We start from the raw sequence: 20,247 nt of genomic DNA on the forward strand, positions 1-20,247 counted from the left end.
AGCTACAAGCCACGTGAGCTCATAGCCCCTCCCGCTAGGATGTACTACCACAGTCGACTGTCGTAAAGCAGCCGCAAACCAATAGCAATAAAAAAAAACCTCAAAATCATTGAAGAACATTTTATAACACCCAATATAGGTATATACATATATACTGAATATCACACAATATCAGATAACCAAATTAACACTGGGTTACGTAACGCCCACTGTTTGCGTTCTTTTTGTCAATAAGAACTTTTTATGAACAAAAAAACAACAGTCACACGTTTATTATAGCATATCCCGGCCTGCACGTCACAGCAACACTACAACAACCACTGCCACTGAAGGTGAGACATTGAATAATGTCACTTTTTATATATATATATATATATATATATATATATGCAATATGAAAATGAAGAACTATGATAACATATATTAAATAAATTATCTTAAAAACTAGAAACACAATTCACAACTCTAGTATTGCAGCATGATAACAGAAAAAATATATAAAAAATAATTAATATTTATAAAACAGTCATTATGCAGTTACAAAAGAAATATATATTCATAAAAGAAACAAACATGTGCTGTTGCAATTAATAGATATCCAGTTGGAGCTTGACTGTTAAAGACAGCTTTTGACAAACTTTAACAATGTTTTAAAAAGCAGTTCTTGTAACGACAAAATGTGTGCAGATTTTTCATTAATCATATAATAGATCAACAAAGGAAAAATGACTAAAACCATTTAATTTATTCTGATTACAATTTATCTGTTTTGCTATACTACAGAAACAAAATAAACCAACCAGATTTGTTTTCGTTTGTAGAATTTCTTTAACTCTACCTACCTAAAACATTCCCAACAGTGTGTTTATTTGCAGTATAATAAGCATAAAAAACTTGTGTAGCTCATCTGTAACTCATGCCAGAAGGGCACAAACTGCAAGGCCCACCTCAGGGACGAACACATGTGTTACAGACCAAACTGTAATACCCCTGAATATTCAGCAAGAAATCATCTATTTCAAGTATAGACTTGAGATAAACTCATTACCACATCAAAGTGAGGTTTTAAATATGAATCCATACATATGTGTTTCTGCTTAAGTCATGCTAAAGATCAAAAGGAATCATCAAGTCTGTTCTACAAATGTTTTTCACTTTCCCTTCTAGATCCTGTGCACTGACGTCAAGCAAGATAATTTTTAGCATACTGGCTGTAATTGAACAGAGTTATAATATCATCTTAAAATAATGCTTTCTAGATCACAAATGTCACTGTCCTTGGATCCATCCTGGACAAACTGAAGCCCGCTCTCTTCCTTTGGTAGGTGAAAGTCACTGATGTTAGTAGGAACAGCCAGCATGGGTTTGTGGTCTAAAGCAGGGAGAGAATTATTACCATCAATGATTTAGTTGAAATATGACATTATTTCCTCGCTGCACACCTACGCATTCGATAATAAACATCACACATTTCATTGCTGCCACCCCCATTTTCCACTTCACTTCCACTTCATTTTTCATTTTCCAAGTCACAGGAGTTTTCTGATTTGATCACCAAAATGCAAAATTTTAGGCGAACAAAGGCAGATTTATTGTAAACATTTCACTCCTGTGAAATAGAAACATCAGAGAGGAGTCGATCCAAAGGAGAAGGTGTTGCTGCACGTAAAAACAATTGTTCATTAGTGACTTTCCATGTAACTAAAGTATAATACACTGAGCTCCATCCATTGCCTTACAGATGTTCTATAGTGCAATTTGTTTTAAACAAATAAGTGGCATAACCTTAATCACTTTTCATAGTGAGAAATGGGAGCAAGATAAGCAGACTTTGACGTTTTTGACAGAAGGACATCATGGCTAGAGTTTGACTATCCATCAGCTTTGTAACTGTATTAAAGGTTTTATCACAATATGCTCAACTTTTTTTCAAAAAAGTTATGTGACTTTTAAGACTAACCTTTAATTATTATTAACTTAATGAGAGGTTTGGTTATTTTAATATTCCTAAACCAGACTTAAAACATGTCCAGCTTAATTTAGGGTTTTTTTGCCCTGTAGTGGACACCATGCACACAAGGGTTTGAATGTCTTTAATGTAAGACACAACTCATCTATCCATCCATCCATCCATCCATCCATTTTTCCTCTTGCTTATCCAAGAAGTGGGCACAGCTAACAGATATATTTATAAAAACTTCCCACTTTATAAACTACATTAATGCAACTGTTAATTTGTGCTACAGAATTTTTGTATTTATGTGTTTGACTAAATCTGCCTTAGAGGATTTCTAAAAAGAAGAAGAAGAAAAGGAGTGTCACATGTGCACAATTTAACTGAGTACATCCTGATTCTGCTCTTATAGGCTATCAGATTATATTCCAATGTAAATCAATATTTTTTCAGTAAACTGGCATATATATAGTACAGTGATGATCATAATATCACTATAGCATGATGTTCACTACAGTTGCATTTTCACTCCTGTCAAAGATGTTGTGAACTTGTGAGAAGTGTCCCTCTGGACAGACTTTGCAGGCAAATATTATAGTGTCCAGTAATTGACTACTATAGTAGTTGTAGTGCATTAAAGTTCTATAGCCAACTGCCACCGTGGGAATTTAGATGAGTCCTTTTATCTGATGATCTGCATTTGAATCTTTTTTTTCTACTGTTGATACGTCACAAAAATATATGAAAATAATTCTGGGAAGTTCCCCTTATGATGGTATTTTTTAAAAAGAGCAGTAGCAGTGATATTTAGGTTGAGTCACATCAATTTCTTCTGTTAATGAATACTTATTTTGATTGTTTAAATGCCACATGTGGTTTTCGGAAGGAAATCTGCCCATGCCAGTGATTCCACTTTGACATACTGATATGATTTTCCATGAACTTACTTGCTGTGTGAATCCTTAGGTACTTTATACATGTGTAGGACATGAACAGAAAGAGGCTGAGAGACAGCAAAATGACACTAATGCCAAGGATCACATGAATGAAGTCTCCACCGTCTTTGGGCCCTGGTGAAAAGTCAAATCATAGTTAAGTTTCTTGATTGCAGCATATTGTCACTATGTTCTGTTGTCGTGTATCACAAGTGTTACATGCTGAGCAATCAACAAATTACAGCCTGTGTCAATAAAATGTGTGAATATGTGTACATACCGGGTTTGTCACAAATTGAGTCGTGTGTCCTGTTCCCTGGAAACCTTTCAGGAAACCCCAGCACGCTGCACCTGTTTAGCACAAAGCTTTTACATCACTGGCATGTTCACAACTTCTTTTACTTATCACTGCGGCAGAAGCTGTTTAAATCGATCTTACTGTGTCAGTGGTTTGCAGTCATTCGTTTGCACATCGAAATATTGTTTTTCGCCACATATGGCTTCACACTGATACGAATATTCTATCACCCTTGCATTCGAGGAGACGACTGGAACAAAAGAAAGAAATACTATTTCAGTAAACATGAAAGATACTTTGGGGGGGACATTTGTGGTTATAGGGTGACAGATTTTGTCAGCTTTGGAGATCCTGTGATTTATTGTCAGTTTCCGCCGTGAGGTCAGTCATGAGTCTAGTGATGAGGTTTTATGAGTATATATCTGATGACATATAGTAAGGACTGCAGCTTAAGACAAAAGGGAACTGAGCATTCACTCTTTGCTAAACACTGTTGACATTATGAACAGCTCCTCCTTCACCTGATCAGTAGGCTCAGGTTGAACAGCAGATGTGGAATAAAATTACAAATTAAAAAAAATTCTTTCACATGGATCTTTTTTAATCATGTAATAATAAACATGTCTTGACTTTTAAGGGATTAGTCTAAATATCCACAATTACACAGATGCAATAGTCAAACCAGTGTTTGTGGCAGGATATATATTTTACTCGTAGCTGTAAAAACTCAAAATGTCCATTCTTACCTGTCCTTTTTGGTTTCTCTCCTGTGACGCATTTGTCTTTCACACAAGTCGAACAGATGCTGTTGGAGCACAGGAAACCAGCGGCACAACTACAGGTTGCATTTGTGGTTGATGTACATTTCACAGCATAATCTGTAGACAGACAAGAATTGAAACCACTGAATTCAACACAATATTGCATCTTTTGCTAGTTCTGGTAAATGCCTTCTCAGCTTCTCTCAACTTACGCTGACATGTCTGACATTTTTCACATCTGTCAAAGAGGTTGGGAAGTTGTGAGAAATGTCCGTCTGGACAGGCTTTGCAGGCAGTTTGTTGTCTGTCAGAGCAAAACTCTTCTACATAAGTGCCTTTAAAACCAGGAAAAAGTTAAAATCAGCGACTTTCAGTATTTTTCAGTATTCTTGAACGAAAAAGTTCAGCTTAAACACATAATCTGATCATTACATCAAACAGATCACTACTGTAATAATTAGATCAAACTAATCAAAACATTAGATTGAAAGACACTCATCTGATTTTTAAAAAAGTTTGTTTTTTTTTTACCTGGGGGACACTTGTTACAACACCGTCCACTCATCTGAGTCTGTTGATCACCGCAGCTTTTAACGCATCCTATAGTCCAAAAGGCCACAAATAATGCTATAAGTGCCATGGAGAGGTTCAAGTGAATCATTGTGTCCAGTGCTCTGTGTGCGCTTACAGGTTTTTATATCGGTGGCTGACGTCAGCATGACAGAGAGTGTGACTGTGTAGTCAGGAAGTGAAAGACCACTAGTAAATATAGATCACTTCACGAACACGCTAAACTGAAAAGAAATTTGCTTAATTCAACTTTTTTTTAACTGCTGTAAATTTACCAGATTACTTGCTATTTTATTTTTATTTTATTGTACAATTGAACTGGATAAAGCTGTACTTCTAAGCTTATCTACAGTGAAGCTGTTGGATTTATCCAAAGCAGACAACATTTAATGCTTGTTGTCACCTCTAATATAAATCTTTCATCTAAGAGACTTTCCTTTAAAAGCATGTGTTGGAGGAGCTTGTTTTCGAACACATGCAAGAACGTCTCAAACACTCCTGAAATAATGTCACACTCTCACAAATGACAGGTGACAAATTTCATGTGACAGCCTCTTTGTGTTTATGACAGCTTCTTTCCTAGATTCCACTCCTCTGTGGTGCTCACTATGGCTGTACAATAGGTATACCTGTGTATTAGGTATACCTGTTAAATAGCTTGATGATGCAAATATCTAATCAGCCAATTAAACGGCAGCAACTCAATTTTGATACATAGACATGGTCAAGAAAACCTGGTGAAGTTCAAATCAAGCACCAGAATGTGTGAGAAAGGTCATTTAACTGACTTTGAACCTGAAATAGTTTTCGGAGCCTGACGGGTTGATCTGGGTATTTCAGAAACTTCTGATCTGCTGGGATTTTCCACACAACCATTTATAGGGTTGACAAATTTACAACCAAATTAAGAGCAACTCTGAAAGAACAACACATCCATTTTTGGACTATAGCAGCTGAAGATTACACCAGATGCTACTCTTCTCAGTTAAGAACAGAGGCTACAGTTCACAGGGGTTCACAAAAAGAAGATTGGAAAATCGTTACCTGGTCTGATGAGGCTTGATTCCTTCTGTATTGTTCAGATGGTACGGTCAGAATTCGGTGTAAACAACGTGAAAGGAATTATTCTGTCTTGTATCTACAGGTCAAGCTGGTGTTTATGCGATGTGCGGGGATTATGTTCTTGGCACACTTTGAGCCAAATACCAACTGAGCATAGTTTAAATGCCACAGCCATAGTGTTGCCGTAGTGTTGCTGCCTTTATAACCAGAGTGTACCCATCTTCTGCTGGCTGCATCCTACGGGATGATTTGCCATGTCACAAAGCTCAGCTCATCTTAATCTAGTTTCTTGAGCATGACAATGAGTTTATTGTATCTTTGGTATATGATGGAGCAAAATTCATATTATGGATGTTCAGCTGACAAATAACCTGCAGGAGGTTTTCCACAGTCCTTCACTGTGGGGCCAGGCAACATGTGCACGGCAACTTAAACATATGGAGGAACAATATGTTTAGCAATGAGTCCAGATTTTGTCTATGGAAACTGGCTTGTACGATTAATGTGTAGAGAAGATGCAAAGAACACTATGCTGATTGTGCACATATAAAGTTTCCCTTTAGGTTTTTTTTTTTTTTTTGGGGGGGGGGGGGATCACACTGATGTTGTAGAAAAGATGATGATGATGTAGAAATCTTTACAAAAAATAATAACTCACGAAAACTATATACTTGGCTTTATAGGTATAAAGTACAGAGCTTTGTTGCTTTCCTTTGTGCTTTCTCTCCAAAGGTGTTCATTAATTTTGCTTATTTATTATTAGTTTTTATATATAGTTTTTTTTCCCTATAGTATTTATCTAATGGTAATACATTTTACTGGATAAGATGTATGGGTCTTTAGTTCTATGCAAAGCCATACAATGGTATGGCTTGTAGACTAGAAGCCTATGAAGGTCTGCCACTTAACATCAGAGGCTGAAACCTCAGATTGCTGTCTGTGGGTATATATTTTCACGGACCGGCCTTTAAGGTGTCGCGGATAAATACAACAAAATAAAACTAGTACTGGTACCGAAAAAAAGAAGATTTATTCATAACACACGTGAAAAGACCCAGGAAAACCGAGTTAACGATAAAAACGATAACAAAATAACGCTGAAAACTGATAACGACCCTGAAAACCATACATTTCACACCTGAGCCTCAACTCTCACTGCCCGGTACCAAACGACTCACGGACCAGTACCGGTCCGAGGCCCGGGGGTTGGGGACCGCTGACTTAAGTGATCTGCACTTCATATCTTCCACTTTAACCCAGCTTTAACTGGTCATTCCAGCACAATGGTTATTGAATTTAACGATTTAAACTTCAAATATACATTACCTGTCAACATTTTTAGAATGCCCCAATGTTTCCAGTTTTGGTTCAGGGTGCCTCTCACTCTGTACAAGTCACCAACCCAGTATCCAGCAAAACAGCCACAGGCCATCACACTTCCTCGTCCATCTTTGACAGTTGATGCTACACACTGTGCAACCATCCTTTCACCTACTTGACGGCATACAAAGATCCTGCTTGATGAACTGAAGATTTCAAATTTTGATTCATCAGTCCATGATACCTTCTTCCCATCTTCAGCAGTCCAATGGTGGCGTTTCATGGCCCAGTCAAGCCTCTTTTTGTCTTATTCTGACGCTTTCTTGTTGCAACTCATCCTGTCAAACCTGCAGCTCGAAGTCTTCACAGTTGAAACTGAGACTTGCTTACTACAACCAGTTTTGGTCAAGTTACTTGAAAATAGTTATTAGAAACTACTTACTGATTACTTCTCCAAAAAAGTAATCCCGTTACTTTACTGATCACTTATTTTCAAAAGTATTTAGTTACTTTCTTACTTAATTACTTTTTAAAAGTATATGCAACATTCTCTGACTGGAAAAAATTTGTTTAACATTTAAACCTATTTTCTACCAAGTCCTGTTGTTCTTAAATCTTTTTTCACCTGTCTAGCAGGAGTGGGACGGGTGGAGGTTTGCCCTGTGCCACAGTGGTAATGTCAGTGGGGGATACAGGGGTTTCTCTGTGAATTTCACATTCCCATGCCAGCGTGATAGGTACTGTCTCAGATTTGAAGTTTTCAAAGTAGAAAAAAGTTTGTTCCCACGCTGAGTCTACAGTAGACGCTAATGTTTTTGTCGCCTTTTACAGAATCAAACACAAAGTAATGTCAGTACTTCCAAGCTTTAAACGCCGCATGGTCGTACTCTCTCCAACACTCCATATTATAGTTGCTCTACATACGTCTGGTGCTACCACGGACGTCGCACGCTCATGCATCATTGTCATGAGACGCTCTCACAAACAAAATCACAGTTTAGTAACGCAGTCATGCAGTGTGCTTACAGGAAAGTAACAGTAATCGAATTACTTTTTTGCAATAGTAATCCCTTACTTTACTCGTTACTTGGAAAAAGTAATCGGATTGCAGTAACACATACACATCTCTGACTGCGACCAATATTAATCCGTGCTTGAGGCTGTTATCGTATGAGCTGCCTATCAGTAACTCTCAGAAGCTTGTTCTCTGATTCAGTTGTGGTTTGGGGTCTGCTAGACCTCTTCCTGTCAGAGTTTGGCCTAATTTCTGAGTGCCTTTTTTTAGTAAAGGAAACAGTACTCACTGACGCTTAAAGTGTCATGACGGTCTGTCTCTCTTCTATTGTTAATTGCCTTTTTCTCGCCATTTTTGTAACAACACACTACTTTCTGCAGTACAATACTGTTCTGCTGATGCTCATGAGGGTATGGTACCACATTGTGTTCCAACACTGCTATCATGCATTTGGAACACCTGTAGGAATTAGTAGCACCAGCTTTCAAGGCTTGATCAACCTCCATTGCTGCAGAACAGCAGTTAACCCATTTTGTGTTCCCTGAAAACACAAAAAGGCCTTTTTGTATAATTCTGAAATGCACATTGTTTTTCAGTTTTGGGTAACCTTACTCTTTTTTCTTATCTCTGCCAGTTCATCACTTACCTTTTTTTTATCATTTCAAGCTAATCATTGGACTTGAATCACTTGAATTGCATTAAATAACTGGAAAAATTGGGGTGTTCTGAAAGATTTGACCGGTAGTGTATGTTAATCAAAACTCTTTTGTTGTCCAAGCACCTACTTGTCTGTCTTCTATGAGTCACTCAGCCTCTTTTCTCTGTTTTTTTTTTTTAATTTGCTGTCACTCCCCCTCTTTCAGGCTGTCTGTCATTCAAGGTCACCTGTAAAGGTCTTATGCAAATTCTACAACCATCTGCTCACTCATCTTCACCTGTATTTATATGCCTGGTGCTGTAGTCACTATTTTCTCCCTTTTTCTCAGATTCTGCCCTGTAATATTGCTTCTCACTGGAGTCTAACTATCAAAATATGTAAATTTTACATTTTCTTACATGAACTTTGCACTCTCTGCTTTGTAAGTAATGTGTATCTGTTTGCATTTTTATTTCTGCATTTTTGTTCACTTATACTTACTTTTGAAAAAGATCACACATTACATATAATTGTTGGAGCAGATGAAAAATGTATATACAGTGCTCCCTCGCTATAATGCGGTTCACCTTTCGCAGCCTTGCTGTTTAATGGATTTTTTGTGCAATTTTGCACGCTTTTTTTTTTTTTTTTTACAGTGCATTGTGTTCTGTGTCCTGATTGGCTGTAGACCATTTTCAATCAGTATCCTCTGTGCCACGTCTCCTGTACAGTACAGAATGCGTTCAGCTTGTCAAATTTACATAAATCGTCGATCGCTAGCAGTGTGACTCTGATGTGCTGTACTATATGTTTCTAAGTTTTCTCCCCAACAAACACAATGTCGATGAAACGTTTTGCACCGTCAAAGGCACCTGCGGTAGCACCCAAAAGGCAGAGGAAGATGCTAACCATCGCACAGAAAGTTGGACTTCTGGACATGCCAAAAGAAGGTAGAAGTTACTGTATTTTACAGATTATAAGGCGCATTAAGCGAAACAAAACAGTCAGATAAGTCAAACTTTACTCAACTCATTCTTCTTGCTTCCTCCACTTCTGTACCATTGATTCATTAATGTAGAATTATCTCGCAGCTGCTCTATTCCCATGTTTTGGACCTGAAAACAAGGTTTGATCTTTGGTTTCATTCTATAATACTGGACTGATTTTTCTACAAAGGTTTGAACTTTGAGAGTGTTTAAACAATAGAGAAAAGTGTGAAAATGTTCATGCCTGTCTGAGAAAAGTGTATAAGGTGTGTAGTGAGGGGTTAAACAGCCTTAAAACATCTATAATAATTGTAAAAAAAAAAATAAAGCTGGCTACTTTGCGGATTTTACCTATCGCGAGTTATTTTTAGAACGTAACTCCCGTGATAAACGAGGGACCGCTGTAATGATATGGAAATTTTGGCGGGAAAAAACTATTTTTTACTTTTCTGATCCTCTAGAATTGTTCAACATGTTCTTACAAGTGTACTAACTTAAATTGTATATATAATACAAAGCAACTAACAGAAGCAATAACAATATTTTATAGTTTTGTGCCTGGAAATCCCACAGCCCACAATGAGTGAGTATGATAATCCCTGCTGAAACCCAAAGGTGACCTCAGTGAACTCAAAAAAGTAAGGGATGACTAAAGATGTACATGGTATGTACAGAAAAACAAGCGTGTGATTTTTTGCAGGGTTATTTTTGTAGCCTACATGTATATGTTGCAGGAGCACACAGTGCAAATGGATGATGATGTGAAGATTTTACTGTCGTTCTGTGACCTTTTAGTGACAGTACCTTAGGTTGCTTTTGTTGACGGGGAGTTTCCTGGCAAATCAAGAAGGTGCTTAAATTTTGTTAAATGAGCCACTTCATTTATTGTAATTAATAAGCCAAAGCGCCATACATGTGGCTTTCTCTAATCGGAGGATTTTTTTCCCCTTTGTTTAACATTAGGCATCATGCTGCTGCAGTAGTTACTGTGGTTTAGAAAAAGCACCTGAATGGGTTTTCTCCTGACACTCTAGCTTCCCCACCCCAGTCCAGAGACGTGACTGTCTCTCTCAGCTGGCCTTGCAAACACGCTGACTATCAATTTAATACTTTTTTCCTGACTAAAGTTTTGACGGACCATATTTGCAGAAGCTATGGGAGTACATCAGAAATGATCAAATTTAGTCATAAGAAGTAATTAATTAACCCTCTGATGCATATTGGTCACTGGAGTGGACAAGTCTATAACTTTATAAAATAAAAAACATATTTTTGGAAAAAAAGAGTTGAACATTTTTTTTCATGTCCTTAGAAAAATAAAAGCACTTAAGAAAAAAAATCTTGAGAAGGCTTTCATAATTCATGCATCAGAGGGTTAATATCTGACACCCCTGTGCAAAACTGCCACCTACTTAAACCACATGACGTGTGCCCTCCTATCATAAAAAAAAGAAACTACAGACATTTACTTCCGTCATTGACAGACAGACCAAACCACATGGTTCAATGTACGAAACCTTCAGGATGTGACGTTAGCATATGCGTGCTCACTACGCAGTAGACAGTAGCTACTAGTACCGTCACACTATATAGCCACAAAGGGCGGCAGTGACACTGTAGAAATCAGGATTCCCCTTCACAAGTAGAGCACAGAAGTGCCACCTACTTTGTGGGTGAAAGGAGCATGTTCTGTAACAGAGCCTTCCAACTGATAAACTTTATGAATGGTGCCGTCGGAACATTTGATGCAGATGAATAGAAACGGCATGGCTTCAATCAAAAATAATGACACGGTTACAGTATTTACTTCTCTTAGGCTGTTCGCTAAGGAGTATATGTAACTCCACTGATGTTATACATATAGGTCAAAAAGCTACACGTGTTTTGTGGCTGGAGTAAAAGTGATGTGAAACTGCTCACGTCGTCCTTAAGTTATGTCACTTCAGTCGGCGTCACACTAAAAGTTCAAGATGAAAGAAAATGTGATCAAGACATTGACCTAAGCAGCCCACTTTGGGTCTGCTAGTGGTTAACAGCTCAGGGTGACATTAGATCAACTGTTCGCTGTGTAGTTAATGTGTTAATGGGTTTTTGACATTACAGGATGTACAAATTCAGTACCTGTAGATCAGCTGTATCTATTTAGATCATTTAATTTTATACTTCCTATTGTAAAAAAGATACAAAACAATACAAAAACCATTACTTACATTATAAACATAGCATCAAAATAAAGTGAATATAGAAGCCAAGATACATTTTTACAAAAAGAACACTTTTTTGTCTTGTCACCAAAACAAAAAAACAGAATAATATATGTTATATTTCAGGAAAAAAAAGTCCAACATAAACATTAGGCTACTATGAGTTTGCTGCAATAAGGGTTAAATGTCAAGCAAATGCAAATACATGCCTACTCAGAAAAGCATGTACGGTTTCCCAGAATTTGCACACATAGAATTATAGAGATTGCCGAGTTAAAAAGCTAACAAATACAAATAATAATAAAAACAAAAGGGCATATATTGTATGTACAGCATACAGAATGAAGTATAGCATGCAAGCTGCTGTACTTCAAAACCAGACGAAAGGTTGTTTCAGGTGCTGTATTTTTCTTTGAAACCACACACCTACTTCCTACATCTCTGACATTTACTGAAAGCAAACTACCTGCAGGGTTTCCAGTATGTGTGTACTCTCTGTAAGTCATATTTGCGTTTTACAAAAAGCAGCTACAACAGTAAAATGTTGCCTACTCACAGATATATTAAGATTAATTTAATACCTAATAGTACACAAACTAATAAAAAGTCATCTTTACTAAGTAAGAATGTTTACTTCCTGTGAGTTATACTTAAATAAATGTTAAATTTTTAATATTAAGTTAAGGTTGGACTGTTATATACATGTTTATACTTAAATAATGGATCTGAAAACTTGATATACTTCTGTTTTTATTTAAATCACTTTCCTTGGGAAGATTTACGGTGCGGTAGCTTTTTCTATATTCGGTTCTTCACAAAGAGTCAACCAGGCAGACAAAGCATTAACTGAAATTTATGAATGTGTGTGTCTGGTTTCTGGTGCAAAACATAAGTGAGGAGAAGTATGAGGACGCTTTCATAACTCCTCTGACTATGTGATCCGAGAAACATCTCCAATGAGGTATAAACAACATGAAAGTCCTCACATTTACAACATCAGTCTTTCCAAAGGCCAAAATGAAAACATGAGAGGATGTATGTCTCAGTGGGGAAAAAGAGCCACATTTAGGTGCCTGGGGGGAACTCCGCCAAACCCACACATCACTGAAAGCATGTTTGTTTTCACAGACCTGCTAATTTGAACAGAGCTGAGTAATCAAAAACTGAGAAACAATGGGCAGAAAGACTTCGTGCAAAAATTAAAGTAGTTCATAATATATCCTGGATCAGTGGTATTGATTGTACTGGTCTTACTGGGTATTTCTCAGGCTTGTCACAAGCCCCAGTTAGTCGCATTAAGTTATGTCATGTCATATATATATATATATATATATATATATATACATATATATACATACATACATACATACATACATTGAATATACAAACATTTCACAGAGGCATTTAGTGGCATGATTGCTCAGGTCACTGTGCAAAAATCTGCATATAGAAAATGTTGATCAATACTAACATTATACAGATTTCTTTGAGCAACATAATAATATTAATAAAAATAATATTATGGTCAATTTACAACAGTTCAAGTAGTGAAAACTATTGTTTACTACTTGCTGTTTCACAGTTTAAAAAGTGAGGTAAGAGGCTTGCAATATGTTTGTGATAATTCACGATTCTACTAAAACAGAACAAACAAAAGTCAAATATTGACTTGAAAATACACCTGTAACAATACAGATATAGTAAATAGTTTGATGATGTATTTCTAATACAAAAGCAACACTGTAAGGAAAAATACTGATATAACGATTACCTGAGTCAAAGGTTCAGCTGTGTATTTCATGCCTAAATGAAAAAAAAATAACAAGTTTAACTTCAAGGTTCCATGTAGTCTGACTTGAGCGGGGTCTGGCTTTCATTACAGCTTTCCTCAACTGGCGTGCGGCACAAGGAGTCCATTGCTGTAAACAAAAAATATATATTTTATTTCAAAAAGCTTAATTAACTACCAATTAGTTAATTAATTCAATAATATTGTTGACAATAACTATTTCCCATTTGAAACAGCACAAATCTCAGAGTGTGTGAAGCATTTTGTGAAGAAATATTGCCCATTTTTTCTAATAGTGGTAAAATATGATAAAGAAATAAATCTCTGACAGGATTAAAGATTTTCTGGGGGGGTGTGGGCATATATCTTGATGCAAGAAGGTGAACTGTTGTTGCCTGTTGCTTCAAATTTTGGTGCGTCACTTTTCTCATTCAACTTCTCGACATGAAACCACCAAGACCTTTCTTATTGTCTGAAGTGTGAATCACTTGCCACATACGTTGTACTGTTTTTTGCTTGTGCCAGCAGTCAGTGATGTGCAGCTTGCAGGTCACAACAGTTAGTACAACTAGTCCGACAATTCCGAAAATAAGGAGGGCCATACCTGGTAAGACAAAATAAACCTGCTAAGTTAACTTAGCTTTACTTTTGATCTGAGGTTGCATGATCGGAAGATGGCTTACCAATGTGGTTGCCTGGATATACAGGAGGAGTTGGAAGCACTTTCTTTGTGGAAGTGGCCACTCGTGGAGTAGTAGTAGTATCCATCCCCTGAGTTTTGGCCCCCTCATGTGGACGTTGAGTTATTAAACCTCGGAGAGTAGTAATTGTGTTTGATGTGGGAAGTGTAGTGCTGTAAGTATCACTGTTTGGCTCATTACAGATGGCATCTGACGATGCAGTTCCACTGATTTTCACCCCTGATTTACATCTAGAATGAAAGATAAATGACAAAGCTGTTAACAACAAGCGTCACGTCCAGACCCTGTTGAAAATTTGTTTTAATCATATATCATAAAAGTACTAAAAACACTAGAATACGTACTCTTTCCATTTTTTACAGTCTGAGTTTTGAGATGTAATGAAAAATCCTTCTTCACATCGTTTACATTCTCCTAGCAGGAAAAAAAGAATTGATGATTTAAAAAGACATTTTCTTTAGTGTGTATGGTAAATGATCCAATATTATGATCCAGTCTTGTACCTCCTATTCGTTTAAATCCCTCAGCACATTTGCAGTTGGAAGAATCACTGTCCCATGGAACAAAGTCTTTACGGCACGCACATTTTGTGTTTTTGAATGTGGTACAACGCTCTTTAATGTCACTACCATGATCTGCAATAAATAAATAAACAAAGAATGTTCTTAATCCTGATGTCGTAATTTGAGTGTGAACTACATGTTTGGTCTCCATTAACAGAGCAGGTTTATCATCAGCTGCTCACATAGCAGCTGATTTTTTAAATAAATTACAAAAGCTTCAGCACTTACTAGTGTCACACGTTCTACATGCTTTACAAGATTTTGAAGTATTTTCATGATCCTGATAAGAGCCTGATTTGCAGGATTCACATCCATTTCCATTACGGGATACTTTTTCGCCTTCAAGGATTTCACAGTGTTCAAAGAAAGGACACATTTTAATTACAGTAATTACTATACTTTCAAAATAAAATTCAGAAAGTGAAAAACTGAATTTTACAGCATTATACAGACTCAGTAAAATGATAAAAGGCACACTTTACCTGTTTTGCATGTCAAACCAGCAACATGTTGGTTAAAAATCAAAAAAAGTATGAGGACTTTGAGCATAGCCATATTCAGTTCTTCAGTGCTGAGAAATGCCACTATTTCCTGTGTGACACACAGCATAAGAATGTGACAAAAGAGAGACGCCACCTGCATAAGCTCTTTATATGGGGCTGTCCCAGACTGCTCACCTACTTTACTGATAAAACAGTTACAATTTATAAGTTCGGTGACTATCCTGTCTATCTTACTACAAACTGTAATGTTTTATTAATATTTATTTTTAAAAAAACTTAAATTGAAACACATATTTTACATCTATGACATGTCAGTCATAACATAGTTTCTAACAGGTATTCTAAGATACTAAATATAGTGTCTAATTTTTTAACACTGGATAAATTAATTATGTAAGTCAACAATTTAAAGAGCCATCTTACTTAAAATTCACCCTATATGTCTACAACTTGAATATTGATAATAAAAAAATTCTGTACAATTCAGTACATAAGTAATAAGATGTTTTACTAACTCAAAAACCGGTAAAAATATTTTAGATCCATATAAAGTATGATGGAAAAAAAACATCTTTTAAACTGAAATACAGCTTTGAGGGTATTTTTAGCATGTTTATTAACCTTTTTCTGGGCTTTTTTTCTTTGTTCAGGAAAAAAGGTATTGGTACTGTGGTTAAGCTATCGGAAACAGTTAACTATGTATCTTTGTTTTGTCTAGGCAGAAAAAATTGACATTGTATTATGGCATATGGACTCAAATGGCAAATGGAAAATCCACATATTCTTGATTAGTGCAAGATACAAGATACAACCACACACTCGCTTCTTGAAAAACGGATGTTGAAAAAAACAACCCCCGCTCCTGTTTTATCTCTCTCTCTGTTCGTTTATGAACTTTTCGTAGGTAAGGCGACCCAAAATTAATATGTTTATATTCCAATCATTCAAGAGTTCAGGAAACTAAAGATATAAAACATAACAAACTGTGCTGTCTTTACTGTTCACTTTGCCCATTGTTTGTCTCTCTTTAACACACAGCCCAACTGGTAACATATGATGACAAAGCTAGTTTCACTCACTGGCCATTTTGAAAAGTACACCTATTCAACTACTTCTTAAAGCAGCTACCTCACAAGCCATAGTCAAGACAACCTGCTGTATTTAAAATGTTCAAACTGAGCATTGGGATGGCAAAGAAAGGCGACTTAAGTGACTTTAAACATGCCAGACTGGCTGATCTGAGTATGTCAGAAACTGCTGATCTAATGGGATTTTCCCACCTAACCATCTCAAGAGTTTACAGAGAAAAGTCTGATAAGAAAATATCTACTGAATAGCAGTTATCTGTATGAAAATGCCTTATTGAAGGTCTGCTTCAAGCTGAAGGGAAAACAATAGGAACAACATAAACATAAGCAACATCAAAGGTATGCAAAAGAGCATCTCTGAATGTAGAACTCACTGAACAACGAAGCAGATGGTCTACACCCAAGATCGCACAGTGTCACACTGTCAGCTAAGAACAGGAAACTGAGGATTCGAAAGAAAAAAAAAAGATTGGAAACACATTAGAAAAACTCCCTTGCTGGATGAGTCTCAGTTTCTGCTGCAATATTCTAATGGTAGAGTCAAACTTTGAACAGCATGAAAGCATGGATCCATCCATCCTGTCTAGCTGAGCATGATTTAAACACCACAGCCCCAGAACATTGTTGCTGACCATGTCTTTCCCTTGTGATCCAATGATCACAGTCTGCCCATCTTGCTCACAGACATTAAAGAGATAATGGAAAAATAAGAAATTGTGTGTTTATCTACACCAGGGGTCGGCAACCCCTGGTGGCACGACGATAGCTGGACTGGCCATCAGGCATACCGGGCATTTATTTGTCCGGTATGCCCGATCTGATATTTCGTTTTTATGGGCCGATGATTTTTATTTTTTATTTTTTGTAACGGTATAAACAATGAAAGGTGGTGGATTGGCCAGATGCTGGTCGATGTGTAAAAATAACTCCGGATATACAGGAGGAGGAGAGACCCGGGGTGGCTGCCGGTCCGAGTGTCAGGTGAACTGAACTTCAGGTAGGAAGTTATGACCTGCAGTCCATTTGGGTCAGATATAAACCAAGTTTAGTTTATTTTCGTTGTGCTGACGTTTTACAGTCAGTTACAATAACTCGTACTGCGTGCTAGCTAGCATGACAGAGTTTCTATACAGCTGGGTGGGTGCTATGATGTTACTGATAGTGAACTTTATTTTATTCATAAGGCTAGTTAGTAGAGTTGCCAACCGTCCTGTGAAAAACGGAATAGTCTCGTATTCAGAGAAAATGTTACGCTTTTCATTTGAGGAGAAAGGGAACACAGTTTGTCCCGGAGTTCAGCTAGAATGGGAAAAGACGCAAAGGTGGAGTTCTTCTGCGTCTTTACGCTGCAGCTGCCTCTTCTTCTCTCATTCTCTCCCCCTCCCTCTCCTGTTGCTACTTCAACCATGAAACTGATCAATGATCAGCTGATCGGCTTTTCTCTCTTGTTTGTTTATCTCCCACTTTGTGCCAGAAAGAGGAAACCGCCGGATGTCGCGTTAAACAACAGCAGCACGTTTAAGCTTCATCAGCTGTTGCTAGAATTTATTTAACATTAATTTCTAGTATCAGCTGATGTTTGCTGGAGCCACAGCTGTAAAAGCTGCTGGTCATGATATCGGTTTGGTTATCTGCTGAGAGGGAAACATGCAGATGAAACCAGTAGAATCATCAGAGCTGAACAGGTGATGGAGAAACAGGTTTACCTTTTAGGTGACATGAATGAGTTGAAGGGAAGTTATGAACTGTTTCTGAGAGACAAATAACACCAGGATCTTTTCTAAGTAGCTGACAGTTGGTAACTGTGCAGGGACGTGTCTAGCAAAGTTTTGCCAGGGGGGCCCGGTAGGGCATTAACAGGGAAAGGGGGGCACGAAGACATACTTTTCTTTCTTATTCTCATTTAAAATGTCTCACTTTTATTAAATAATTATCTGAATCTTACAACCAAAGTTTTTATCTTTGGTTGTACCAAATCCTAATTGAGATTTTTGGGCCAAGTGCAATAACGTCAGATTCATCTGAATTTAGAAGAAGGAAATTAGAAGTCATGCAGGTCTTTATGTCTTCAAGACATTCATGCAGTTTGACTAATTGTTATGTGTTTTCTGGCTTCATGGATAGGTGGAGCTGGGTAACATGTGCATAGCAATCAAAATGTATGTTGAATGATACTGTCCGAGAGAAGCACGTAAAATGTAAAAAGAATTGGTTCAAGCACTGAGCCCAGTGCAACTTCAAATTTGACCTCAGTGTGTGAAGACAACGCCCAAATTAAAATTAAAAAGCAATGTCTCTTTTCAGGAATCAAATTTTTTTTCCCTGTGAGCTGTTTTATATTGCTGGCTTTCTTTTTTTTTTTTTTACCAAAATGCTCTACATCCATTGAACAAAGAAAGCACTCATACAGGTAACAGTACATCTCAGGGTACACCAATGATTGTAAATCCTGTCAGTGGCACTTGCCTCTTGTAACTCTTGACATGGGTCAATGAACAATTTGCATGATCATGATGCATTTGCATCATGAAAGACTAAATGATTCCTACCTGAAACAGCTCACACAGCCACGTTTGTAGCTTATTGACTTCTAGAAAGCGATAAGTTTCCAGTTGAATACCATAAGGCAAATGCCAGTTAGTTGTTCCATTATCTACACTTTGTACCTTTGTTGCTCTCAAGGTAAACAGTTCTGCAGTGTCAATCTCCAAAACTGAGTAAATAATGATGAAATAACCTTAGATAGATAAATAGCCTACAAAGCAGTGGAAAAATATGTGCACTGATTGTGCTGTGAAGTGTCCCTTGAACACACTTCCTACTGAATTCTCTCTTAAGATGAAACATATGTGGAATATATATTTGCTGTTTCTGAAGACACGGCAGAGAGTATATGTTGAATTTTGCAGAAGAGACAAAGCTAACACTGCAACCAGATATGAAGATTATCATGTATAAGCTACCTTTGTGCAGAATTTTCAGCCTCAGTTTCAAAAAAACGAAACAGTTATCGTACATCTTTGAGTAATCAAGAATTCTCAACTCTGAATACTGAGTAAAATCTAGATACATGAGTAAAAACCTCTAGATTGCCTGTAAATGTTGTAAACTGAAAATAGTCATCATGTTTGGTGTGACTATGAACACCAAAATAACAAAATCAGTTTACAGTTGTTTTGTCCTCTCTGCACATCAGCGACAAAATTAACGCTATTGCTGTTTGTTAAAACTCTTAAAACTCTGCTTTCATTTGTGCACTTTTATAATTGCTCAAAGCTTTGTATAGTTGACATAGTGTTTGAGGAACTGAGCTGGTTAAGCACGAGGACACACTTAGTATTTAGAAAAAAGTGGTCTTTATTTACCCCTAAAAATGCAAAAATATACTAAATAAACTAGCAATACAGTGCCCATAAAAGAGGTCAAATGACTAGAACTAAACACAAATAAAAACAGCAACTTAAAATATCTCCATCTTAAGACCAGGTGGACACATGACGGGAACACAAATACTAGCAAATTAACCAACACCAAGCAAACAAAGCAACACTTCACTTCAAACGGCCCCATGCCACTCCCCTGTTTTAAATGCATTTTAGAACAGCACGCATCAACACCACATATGAGCAGGTAGAGTGAGGTATGGGATCTTCACACACCCCCGTTCTCTATTGTGGTGCCTGGACCTGGGAGTATAGAGTATGTATGGGGAGTGTGAGTGTGTGTACTGGGTTCACTTCTGTGTGTCTCCATGTCAGGTGAGTACTGAGTATTTGTGCATGTGCGCATGAGGGGGGGAATGTGTGTGCATGTTTGTATTTGTGTGTGCCTGTTTGTATATACTGGCTCACTCCTGTGGCT

General features: G+C 37.2%; 2 protein-coding genes across 2 annotated transcripts; both read right to left on the reverse strand.

Moving 5' to 3' along the window:
- Positions 1-1,138: 1,138 nt before the first annotated feature.
- LOC113021677 (tumor necrosis factor receptor superfamily member 3-like) lies at positions 1,139-4,537 on the reverse strand. The gene is made up of 7 exons (XM_026166376.1): positions 4,480-4,537; positions 4,161-4,283; positions 3,934-4,065; positions 3,383-3,437; positions 3,170-3,210; positions 2,902-3,015; positions 1,139-1,372 (listed from the first exon to the last, which is right to left on the reverse strand). The coding sequence occupies exons 1-7, from the start codon at positions 4,511-4,513 to the stop codon at positions 1,236-1,238; spliced, it is 636 nt and encodes a 211-aa protein (XP_026022161.1). The 5' UTR covers positions 4,514-4,537; the 3' UTR covers positions 1,139-1,235.
- An 8,973-nt stretch (positions 4,538-13,510) lies between these two features.
- LOC113021678 (tumor necrosis factor receptor superfamily member 4-like) lies at positions 13,511-15,512 on the reverse strand. The gene is made up of 7 exons (XM_026166377.1): positions 15,278-15,512; positions 15,024-15,134; positions 14,736-14,867; positions 14,577-14,646; positions 14,215-14,462; positions 14,031-14,135; positions 13,511-13,661 (listed from the first exon to the last, which is right to left on the reverse strand). Exons 1-7 carry the CDS (start codon positions 15,435-15,437, stop codon positions 13,576-13,578), a joined length of 912 nt encoding a protein of 303 aa, XP_026022162.1. The 5' UTR covers positions 15,438-15,512; the 3' UTR covers positions 13,511-13,575.
- Between the last annotated feature and the right edge of the window lie 4,735 nt (positions 15,513-20,247).

The sequence above is a fragment of the Astatotilapia calliptera genome, chromosome 5 (genome assembly GCF_900246225.1).
Source record: "Astatotilapia calliptera chromosome 5, fAstCal1.2, whole genome shotgun sequence".
Taxonomy (NCBI): domain Eukaryota; kingdom Metazoa; phylum Chordata; class Actinopteri; order Cichliformes; family Cichlidae; genus Astatotilapia; species Astatotilapia calliptera.